At 43.6% G+C, this 12166-nt stretch overlaps 1 protein-coding gene across 1 annotated transcript in view; it reads right to left on the bottom strand.

Annotated features, from left to right (window-relative positions):
• Positions 1-12166, bottom strand: part of LOC148473178 (uncharacterized) — a 99912-nt gene that overhangs the window by 46364 nt on the left and 41382 nt on the right. Inside the window, exon 5 of the mRNA XM_088459957.1 lies at positions 6690-6723. Within this exon, the coding sequence (XP_088316083.1) occupies positions 6690-6723 (34 nt within the window). The remainder of the gene's footprint in view (positions 1-6689; positions 6724-12166) is intronic.

Here is a 12166-nt window from a genome sequence, read left to right on the forward strand (position 1 = left end):
TGCTCCATCCTTCTCATCGACATCAGAGGTGACCCTACAACAGGTCCTTGAGGCAGTCAATTCCAATGAGCAGATATTGTCTGCCAAACTATGGAAAGTACAGGCTGATTTGTCCTTTGTGCATCAGGATCTGCAGCTTGTCTGCGAGAGAGTTGGGGAGGCTGAAACTCGCATTTCCACTCTGGAGGACTCACAAGCACCTTTGAAAATTCAAGTGTCCGTCTTGACCTCCCAGCTATCCACAAAGCAGAATAAAATGGCTGACATAGAGGGTCGTCTGAGACGCAATAATGTTCGCTTTGTTAGATTACCTGAAAAGGAGGAGGGCTCAACCCGAGGACTTTCTGGAGAAATGGCTTGTGGATACGTTTGGTCGGGATTCCTTCTCGGCCCAATTTACGGTGGAAAGGGTGCATCGAGTTCCCGCTAGACCGATGATTCCTGGGGCCCCCCCCGCGCACCTTCATAGCAAAATTCCTGCATTACTTTGACCGTGACTCTGCTCCGCATGGCTAGGGTTAAAGGTCCATCTGTGTTTCCAGATTTCGCCGCTGATGTGCAGAAGGATAGGGTTAGATTCATCCCTGTAAAAAGACGTCTCCGTGAAATGAATATACAGTATGCCATGCTATTTCCTTCTAAATTGAGAGTTGTGATAGACTGAGAATCCAAATTTTTCATCACCCCTCGTGAGGCTGCAGCTTGTTTGGACCACAGGGTGCCTGGCGCCAGACAGCTGGCTCCTGATTGACATATATATACCTGGTCACCCGCAGCTGGGCTACTTTTCTTTTTTTCCTTATATGCAAGGATGTCTGCTCTTTTATATTGATGGTGCACAGTTATACATGCATGTATTTTGTACCTACTCGGCTAAAGGTTAAGGCTATACAGTTATATGTAAATTGTAGCGGCTTCCTTTTCATACATGTTTATATTTGTTTATTATTGCCAGACAGAAACATATTGGATTATAGGAACTTCTATTTCATGTTCCACTGGTCCTATATTTGCTGGACAGCCTCATTGCTTTGGTGGCTTTTGTATTTTGTTTGCTCCTTCACTTAGCTGGGTTCTACGGCATAGTGGGTAGCTAATGTTAGTTGTATTTTGGGATTAGGTATGCCAACGATTGGGGTGGTATACAGGGAGGGGGGTGGGTCAAGGGGATTTGTATGGTTATGTTATGTACAGAATTTTTTATTTGTATCTGCGCAGTACTGCTCAAAATGTGTCCATGGTGCTTTTGTTGGGGAGCCCACTCTGAGCCTGTTCATATTCTTGATAAATGTTTATTATAAACGATAATGCTGAATTTATTGACATGGAATGTACGTGGAGCTAATGAAAAGATTAAGCGGTCATTATTTTTAGACTCCTTAAACAATACTGTCCGGATATTGTTTGCCTGTCAGAGACCCACTTGGTGGGCAGCAGAGTTCTCTCCTTAAAACGTCCTTGGGTAGGATGGGCATATCATGCCTCATACAACACATCCTCTAGGGGGGTGTCTGTACTTATAAATAAAAATGTGCCCTTTATACTGAATAGAGTCCAAACTGATATATACGGGAGATTTGTATTCCTAGACTGTAAAATCCACTCTACTCCGCTTTTCTTGCTGGCAGTTTATATACCTCCGCCATTTATTAAAGCTAGCTACTGGGTTTATCGCTGACTCCCCTAACACACACGTTATATGTTTGGGGGACTTTAACAATATTATGAATGTGTATCTGGATTAGTGGCGACAGACACCTGATACTCAGAGTTTGACTAATACTAGCTTTGCGAGGTTTATCGACAGCTTGGGTTGGATCGATGCGTGGAGCAAAAAGCATCCTAAAGAACGCCAATTCTCATGTTTCTCCTCCTCATACAACTCCTTTTCAAGGAGTGATATGGCATTGGTCTCACCTCGCCTAATTTCTATGATATGTAAAATTCAGTACAAGATGAGAGGGGTGTCAAGACCATTCTCCATTGGAACTAGATCTAGGTAGGTCGAGAGGACAGAAATTTTGGAAGCTGCATCCCTCCTGGTTGACGCAGATGGGGGCAGGGTCTGAGCTTGAGGCTCTTTGGATGGGCTACTTCGGAGACAATATTGGGTCTACTAAATCTGAAGTGATATGGGATTCCTTCAAGGCCATCATGAGAGGGACTTTGCTGAAAAGAGTTGCCAAAATTAAAAAATATTATAGAGACAGGGAGGTTGAGCTGGAATGCGCTTGTAGAAGCTCTGAAATACAATTTCTACAGGATGGGTTTGATGCTTCTCGTATCAATTGGCTGGTTGCTCAGGAGGCATGGTCTGCCCACTTGTTAGATAGAACTAATCTTCAACTCCAATTCCATGCCAATTCCCATTATGTATATGCTGATAAACCACGAAGTTATCTAGCAAGATTGGTACAGTCTGATCAACCTGTAAATACCATTTCAGAGATCTTGTAGAATGATAGGAAGACATCAGCTATACCAGAGATAGATTTAGCCACCCCACCATCTCCACGCACGGACGTCTATAGGTCTCATTTGGCATGTAGTGAGGAAGATCTATGTACATATATCGCATCATCTGGGCTGTAAAGTCTTTGCCCGGTGGCTCCACTGACTGCAGAGGAGGTGAAGGGGGCCATTAATACCTTCCCTGGGGGTAAAGCACCGAATAAAGTTGGTATCCCAGTAGAGGTCTATACAAAGCACGCCAAGGTGTTTGTCCCTAAACTATTTGAGCTATATAATGACCTGTTTGAATTGAAATCCCTCCCACCATGTCAGAAGCACTAATTATTGTATTATTATAGCCAGGCAAGGACCCCAGACTCCCGGACTCGTACCGTCCTATTTCTTTAATACCCACACACGTAAAAATCCTGGCCAAAGTTCTGTCTTTAAGACTAAATAAAAGTTATCACCTCTGTGGTCCACTCAGACCAGACTGGCTTTAGGCCGGGCAAGTCTACTTATATCAATGTGAGGCGTGTGTTTACTCATGTTCAGGCCTCTCACGGGGACGAGTCCTCCTCAGTCATTGTGTCTTTTGATTCGGTGGAGTGGCCGTTCCTGTGGGAGGTCATGAAATGTATGGGTTTTGGCCAAGTTTACTTACGGTGGGTTCAGCTGTTATATTATAGGCCTGTTGCTAGGATCTCTGTCAACGGCTTTATTTCCTCACCCTTCATGTTGGAAAGGGGTACGAGGCAGGACTGTCCACTGTCTCCGGCCCTCTTTGCATTGGCAATTGAGCCCCTTGCCTGTGTTTTAAGGTCACACCCTAACATTGTGGGCCTTCAATTAAGCACCAGAATAGATACTGTGGCTTTATACGCCGATGACTTACTTTTATTTTTAACTAATTATATAGAGGCTATGCCTACAGTTCTTCAGGTTATTGACCTATTTGGCGTCTACTCTGGGTTAAAAATTAATTGGAATAAATACTTTATACTCCCTCTTAGAGGACAGCCCTCTTCCCCTGCGTTGGGTATCCCAGTTTAAATATTTGGGCATTTGCATTACAAACTTCCTACAAGATTGTTTAAAGCTCAATCTAGAACCCCTGTTTGTTTACCTAAAAGCCAAAATTAAAACTTGGGGTAAATTGCCCCTCACGGTTACAGGCAGGATCAACCTAATCAAAATGAAAAAACAACCTAAAATATTATATATACTCCAGCAATCCCCAGTGTTTATCCCTGCCTCAGTATTCCGAAAATTAGACAGTATGTTATCTTCCCTGATATGAGTGAATAGACGGCCTCGCCGTCTATTCACTCATAGGCTAAAAATAGGCTAAAAACTCATAGGCTAAAAATATTGATGAGACCTAATTCCGCTGGAGGGTTAGCACTCCCTAATTTTCAAGTTTACTACTACGCGGCACAACTAACTTACGTAAGAGATTGGCTTCAGGATAGCTCTCCCACTGCCCTACACTCACTGCTGGTGTCTCAGGCTTCCCCTGGATACACGTCCCTACAGGCCTTGTTGAGTGACAGGGTTGATAGCTCCCATCCCCAAATATTGATACAGGCTGTTAGGATTTGGCGAGCAACCCTTAATATCACGCTATCCTCTGGACTGGATCCCGACACACCTTTATGAAACTCTAGGGCATTGTCTGAACTGAGATCACTTAAGATTAGACAAGTGTGGAGTACCAAAGGTATTGTCTCCCTGGGTCAGTTATATGTAGGTTCTACACTCAAATCCTTCACTCAATTACAGGAGGAGATTTCCTTACCTAGAGCATATTTCTACAGATTTCTGCAACTGAGACATGCCCTTGCTGTTCAGTTTAGGGCTAGCCCCCCAGACATTGTCATTTTCTATTAAAACAGTACTTATCTCATTGGGTCCCCATAGGTCGCTGTCGTTTATTCATATCTTTCGTCCTTTCACCACGATTCCAGGTTACCAGATCTTAAAGTAATATGTGTGGCTGATGTGGGCTTAATGGATGATAGTGAATGGGATATGGCTCTGAGAATTCCCCGTACCTCCATTGCCTCAGTAAGATTTCAGAAAATCCAGCTATATATCTTACATAGAGTTTATTTGACCCCAGTTAGGCTAATAAAATTTGGGGGCCTCGCTTGCAATATTTGTCCGAAGTGTCGGATAGCTGTCGGTACTTTTTGGCACTTACTCTGGGAATGCCCCATGGTTCAGACATTTTGGAGTAAGGTTATACAGGTTCTTTCCACTACTGGGATTCAGGCCCCTCTTCTCACCCCGAGGGTATGTTGTTTTGGTATCCTGGAGGATACCATTCTTGATAGGTATGGTAGGCAGTTTGTAATCAATATGTGTACCTTGGCTAAGATTAGTATTGCTCGCACCTGGTTGGCCTCTCAGGGTCCGGACTTCTGTGCATGGCTCGTATTTTCCGTACCACTGTTAGGCAAGTTAAATACCTCTGCTTATCTCGAAGGGCAGAGTATAAATTCGACTGCATCTGGTGTAGATGGAGTGGGTCCAGATGGGCTCTCTCGGATGTGTAATGCCAAACCGCTGCTATATGGTACAGAACAGGCATGAGAGGAGCTCCTCTTCTCTCTTTTTATAATAAAAATATATATATATATATATATATATATATATATATATATATATATATTATTTTTTCCCTTCAATTTCTCTTTTTGTTGTTTTGTTATAAAAGGGGATCTGACCACTATAGGACCAGTCTAATAGTTTTGTGGTATAGATGTCCTAAAGGGTAAAATTACCAGAACGCCTATATGTTAGGACTGAGATATACCGAATAGTTCTGATTTGTAACATATGTGGCATCTCTATACAGTTGGAATGTAGGTTTACGTATGAAATAACTAAGGGGTATACACACAATGTTTAAACTTGTACCACGTTTTTCTGTTTGTCCCCCTATTTGACACAACGTTCTGTATGCAGTGTACTATGTTATTACTGTTATTGATTGTATTGGATGTTTTACATCTCTTTTCTTGAAAATTCCAATAAAAAAATTACTCAATATATAAAAAAACAAAAACCCAATGGTCACTCTGTCAGAGCTACAGCATTCCTCTGTGGAGAGAGGAGAACCTTCCAGAAGGACAACCATCTCTGCAGCAATCCACCAATCAGGCCTGTATGGTAGTGGCGCCAGACGGAAGCCACTTCTTCGTAAAAAGCACACGGCAGCCCACCTGGAGTTTGCCAAAATGCATCTGAAGTACTCTCAGACCATGAAAAACAAAATTCTCTGGTCTGATGAGACAAAGATTGAACTCTTTGGCGTGAATTTCCAGGCGTTCTGGTTAGAGGAAGCCAGGCACCGCTCATCACCAGGCCAATACCATCCCTACAATGAAGCAAGGTGGTGGCAGCATCATGCTGTGGGGATGATTTTCAGCGGCAGGAACTGGGAGACTAGTCAGGATAGAGGGAAAGACGAATGCAGCAATGTACAGAGACATCTTGGATGAAAACCTGCTCCAGAGCGCTCTTGACCTCAGATTGGGGCGACTGTTCATCTTTCAGCAGGACAACGGCCCTAAGCACACAGCCAAGATATCAAAAGAGTGGCTTCAGGACAACTCTGTGAATGTCCTTGAGTGGCCCAGCCAGAGCACAGACTTGAATCCAATTGAAGATCTCTGGAGAGATCTGAAAATGGCTATGAACCGACGCTTCCCATCCAACCTGATGGGAGCTTGAGAGGTGCTGCAAAGAGGAATTGGCGAAACTGCCCAAAGATAGGTGTGCCAAGCTTGTGGAATCATATTCAAAAGGACTTGAGGCTGTGATTGCTGCATCAACAAAGTATTGAGCAAAGGCTGTGAATACTTATGTACATGTGATTTCTTAGTTGTTGTTTTTTTTTTTAATTAAATTTGCAAAAATCTCAAAAAAAAAACTTTTTACACACTGTCATTATGGGGTATTGTGTATAGAATTTTGAGGACAAAAATGAATTTATTCAATTCTGGAATAAGGCTGTAACATAACAAAATGTGGAAAAAGTGAAGCGCTGTGAATCCTTTCCCGAATGCACTGTATAATGAAAAAATACACATTAAAGTACATTTATAGAGTAAATCAAAATTACATTTAACAACTTTAAGAAAAACAACCAAATGAGCCAGCATGCACGCACAAAGGGCATATCAACATGTATTTAATTTATTCAACAAGAAAAAAAAAGCACAAAACTTTACCAATAAAAGTCCAATTCAGGATGACAGAAGATTCCTTAAAAGGAGTGTAAAAAAAAAAAAAAAAAAAAAAACACGTTAGGTTCTTCGGTTCAAGATATAGACACTGGGGGGATGAATTCAATTGTGTTTTCAAGCCTGATCTCTTGTCTAAAGTGACGGGAGATCGGGGGGCGATATTCAATTGTTTTGGGCACCCATGCCCAAAAGCACACGATTTAGACGCGTTAAGCAGCTAAACCTGTGCAAAGCCCTCGTTAGCGCACTCAAATAGCAGTTTGGGTGCCCAAAAACTGATTTATTGCTGATTTTTTCTTGCCACCTCAAGAGAGTGAGAGCATAAATTTGTGCATCCTTGGCATCTACGCCTGATCGGAGCAACAATGGTATTGCTCCGCTGGGCGCCGATTACTGACAGCTACGCGCAAAAACAATTGAATTCCCCCCTTTATATACAATAATATTTTTCTATTCACAGATTTTAGTATTGAAGTGCAACATCTGAACAATGAAAACACTTAGTACATCAGCTATATTACTACTCCATGTAATAAGTGGTACTTGTGGTAATGCTTTTCTATTAGAATAAAAAAATGTAAAAAGGAAAAGTATGATGGCAGGTGTGCAATGCAATTGTGGCTAGAGATCTGCAGATGCTAAGCTTAAAAGCTCCCACAATTCCTAACACTCAAGAGTCTGATTGCTCAAACTCCCATGAGTCAAGAGATTAGCAACATTTTCACGGTTTCTCTGTGCTATTCATGTCATTCTACATTTGGCTGCAGAATTGTGCATTCTCCAATGAACTTAAACACTCAACACAGAATTCCACATCTTGGGCTCTATTTATTAACATTATTTTTACTAAAATAAAGTGAAAAAGGGTGTTTTCACACCCTTTTCACATTATTTTAGTTTCACCTAAAGTTACTACAGGGCAATTGGAGTAGAATTCATAAAATTCTACTCCAAGCCCTAATTATCACTTATTTTTAGTAAGCAGATCGCATTTCCCATAATTGTAATGGGAAATGTGATCTGGCCAAAGTTAATAAAAATAAAATGTGAAAAAATACCGGGGAAAGCTCTGTGATAATAACGCCACCTGGAGGTTGCGTTATCCAGTGTCTCCCCCGGTTACCGGACTCCTGCTCTGCTCTAACAGGCAGAGTAGAGCCCGGAGCCGGCCCCAGTGATCAGCTGATCTGTGCTATAAAAAAAAAAAGCTTACCTGAGTCCAGGGACCGGTGCTCGCGTGATGTCCTCCCTCCTGTCAGCTGGTCTCCCATGGTGCACTGAGATCCGGTCGTCACCTGACCGGGTCTCAGTGCAGTATGGGATGTCAGCTGACCGGAGCCACGGAGGACATCACCGAAGCACCGATGACTACAGGCAAGTGTAATTAAGGGAGGGGGGGGGGGGGAAATCGCAGGGGGGGGGGTCCGCGATTGCGGGGGGCAGGGCTTAGAGATGGTTAGTCGGCGCATGCGTCGGCACTTGTCACTGTATTTTTTGTGATAAGTGTGCGAAGGTGATTCGCAGGGACGGAGCTTTATCGCAAGCTTTGTCCCTGCAAGGGATTTGTAGTAAATCCCTGTGATATTGCCTGAATTCGCAATGCGAATTCAGTCGGTAATATCACATTACAATCTGCATTACAAATGCGGATTGTAGTACATAGAGCCCTTAGTCTTTGTGTTTTTTCCCTTATTGGCTGTAATTTGAATCAAGACTAAAAACATTTAATCCAAAAACAAAAGTAAAACAGTGGGGACATTAACTTATTTCATATATATTATTTATTGCAGTAATACACAATCTTTCATATACGTCATGAAACGCCAATAGAGTGGCTTTACTTGAACATAATGCCTGCCCTTTCACTTTGTAAAAAAACTTAAAACCTTGATGGGCTCACTTCGTATAAAAAAAAATATCTGGACAAACTAACTCTACACCTTACCTATCCGTTAAATCACATTACTAGCTGGAGGAAATTGTTATTCCCAAATCAGCCAGAAAGCTGCTTCTCCCAAGAAAACGGCCCATCTCTTTAATAAATATTGATTTCAAAATGATCATATCCATTCTTGCGTCTGTGTGCAGTGAGTATTTCAACAGATAAAATGTCGACATTCTCAACAGGGGGAGGGGGGAGGGGCTGAGGTTGAATCTGGCATACTGACATGTTATTTATGCAGTACCATTTATTTGTATAACCCACACATTTTGCAGCGCTTTTACAGAGAATATTTGGTCATTCACATCAGCCCCTGCCCTAGTGGGGCTTACGACAGTCATGTGCCAGAAAAACTGAGGCTCCTGTGTAGTAACACCTAAGTCCTCCTTTCAATCGGATTAAAGCAGAAACACGGTAGTGCATGGACTCCATAAGCTCTCTGAAGTACTGTGCAGATCAGGGGTATTCAACATGCGAACCCCTAGCTGCTGTGGAACTACACATCCTAGCATGCCCTGCTTTAATGGCGTGCTAAAATTGTGGCAGCGCATGCTGGGATGTATAGTTCCACAACAGCTGGGGGGACGGATGTTGAAAATCCCTGGGGTAGATAGTGAACACCGTGCCACTGATGGTAAATTGAACTGCATCCCACATGTGTTTTATTGGGTTCAAATCCTACAAATGAGGGGGCCAACTAATAATGCCAAACTCAGAAGAATGCTCTTCAAACCATAATCTGGCTACAGATGGTGGTGCATTATTACTCTGTAAGAGCTCCCTACCGTCTGAGTCAATGCATGGCATGAATGGGTGTAAATGATCTGCAAAGATGGAAATGTAGCGTCACCAGTCAGCGATGTCTACAGATGTATGAGAAGTCCTAATGCATGCCAGCTGAAAACCCCACACCAAAAACAGAGCCACCACCACCCTGTAGCGTACCTTTTTGGCATGGGACCCAATTGCTTTGTGAGGTTCTCACACGAGTAATAATCCATTTGCCCAAAACAGTTGGAACCTCGACTCATCGGACCTGGCTGCGTGTTTCCAGTGACTGTGTTCTCAAGCCAGAAGGATACACAGAGCATTGTGCCCATGGGGTCAGCAATGGGGCCAGAGAGTACTGTCAGCTCCTGTACCCTATAGATGAAAAGGGAACTTTGCACTGTACGAACACTGATATTACTTGCTGCCCCAGCTTTACATTTTTCTGTTATCTGCAGCAATGTTCCACGCCTGATCGGATGTTAAAATGCGCTCCCAGACAATGCTATCCAAGATCATCAATAGTTTTTTCCTGATGTTGTGTAGTCATGAAAACTTTTTGTACAGGTTATAAAACAAAAAAAAAAAAAAACTACAAGAGACATATGAGTGTTGCTGGCAGAACACATCAGCAGGTAGCAAAATACACAATGAAAGGAGATATCAGTAATAAGTCAAGCATGAGCGGCTCAGTTTAGACACGGTTCTTTTTGCCAAATTAACTGAAGTTCAGATTTAGCTTATTGGCTATCCAAAACCCATGAGAGACAGATATCCAATAATATGCAGTGTTTGAGATCTGAACATAAAGTAAAACCAAACCGCTCATCTCAAATATATAGTGCTTTAATGGAAGATACCATTTAATTCGGGGGAGTGGTGACATGTATTCAAAATGGAAGTAGCGGTTTCCATTTTTTTTTGGCAAGAATGTATATTCCCGACCACATATAAAACAGAAAATGTTCCTGCTAGACTGCAGGCAGAGCAGGGCACTGGGGGTGCTGGTAGGGTCTCTGCTCACTCTCAAAAAAGGGGGCATGTCCAGCCTTGTGACACACCTGCAACTTGTCACACTCGGGGGTGTGCCCAGCACTTAAGGAGGTGCTGAGCTTCCCCAAGCACTCTAATCACCCGGCGGTGATCGGTCACCACAACTTTTCTCACCCGCGGGAGGGACACTGTGGCCCTTGGATGGGGAAGGAACAGGGCAGGCTGTTTTAGTGTGGTGCTCCTAAAAGGGTAGGGCACATTTTGTTCTTTTAAGATCAGGTAGGGCGCGGCACACCGCTCAAACAGCCTGGCGGGAATACAAAATAAACATTTGTCAACAACCAATTAACCTACTAATATGATTATGGACTCTAGCGTTCCCGCTAGACTGTTTTAGCGGGCGCTGTGCCGTCCCCTCCTTCTGGAGCGCCCTGCCCTCACTGAGCAGCGCCCCACTAAGACTTCACCCGCAGGTTGCAGTGTCCCACGGGCGGAGAAATGTGCGGTGACCCGGTCACCGACTGTGAATAGACGCTGGGCGCATGCGCCCGGCATCTATTCTACCTGTCAGCAGCGCTTGGGGGCTGCCCGGCGTGTCCGTAAGAGCCGAGCACGCCCCCAAGAGTGACGAAAAGGGCACACGTCTTATAGACACACACCCTTTTCAATGACCACGCCCCCTTTTCGGGTCTGCGCGTGCCTTCGGAAGTGCCCTCTCTAGCTCCAGCGCCCTGCCTGCCGCTAGAGTGAACACTAGGACTGTAGGAGAAAACTGGAGCACCTGGAGGAAACCCAAGCAAGCACTGGGAAAATTTTCCAACTCTACACAGACAGGGCTTTGTTAGTAATCGAACCCAAGACATCAGTGCTGAGAAGCAGTAATGCTAACCACTATACCGGGATGTAGTCAAAATCTAGACAGTCAAAACAGACAATCAGGACCAAAATGTTGACAGGGCCTAAATAACAACTAATGGAGACCAGTAAACAGTGAGCCGCCTGTCATGTCAGGCTGATTGCAATTACCAACTCAGATTATACTACTGTGCTATGTTAATTGCAGTAAATCTGGTAGAAAAATAGCACACAGTCTGACTGCAATTAGCATATGACAGAAGTATAATAAGAGTTGCTAATTACAATCAGTCCGGTATCATCCCGGGAAAACAGGGACATATAAAAAACAATATCTCCACGTTTCCCACCTGCTGTATTGCTACCAGCCTTCCACCAAGAAAATGCCACAGTCCCAGTGGGATTTCAAATTTCCCACTTAGTACATTTCTCCCAAGACTCCTATCTCAAGATAAAAGCTTCAACTTCAAAAATATAGCCAAAGCAGTCATACCTATTCTATGGAAATTTAAAAAAAGGTTATTTCACTAAAACTAAGGGCCTTATTCAGACCTGGTCGCTAAGCTGCGCTCGCTGCCAAAAGGGGCCAGATATGCAAAACCCGCAATCGCACTGTCTGGCTTAAGGACGTCCTCTATGTCTTAGAGGGCGACGGCAGTGAGCGGGAGTGTAAAGCCGCCCACCTCTCTCTCTTAGCACACGTCATCTCCAGGAAGTGTGATTAATTGGGAACATCGAAACCCATCGGTTATGCACGCAGCACTTGCGGTAGACCCTATCCCACCGCAAGCACTGTGATCAGTTGAGGCAAAAAAACAACCAAGTGACGTGTTCAATGACGCTACTTTGCTAATTATGCACACCCATTAAACTCAGTTTTGACGCTCAGACACACCTGCGTTCG

This window comes from Taudactylus pleione, unplaced genomic scaffold (assembly GCF_031769625.1).
Source record: "Taudactylus pleione unplaced genomic scaffold, aTauple2 ptg000959l, whole genome shotgun sequence".
Taxonomy (NCBI): Eukaryota; Metazoa; Chordata; class Amphibia; order Anura; family Myobatrachidae; genus Taudactylus; species Taudactylus pleione.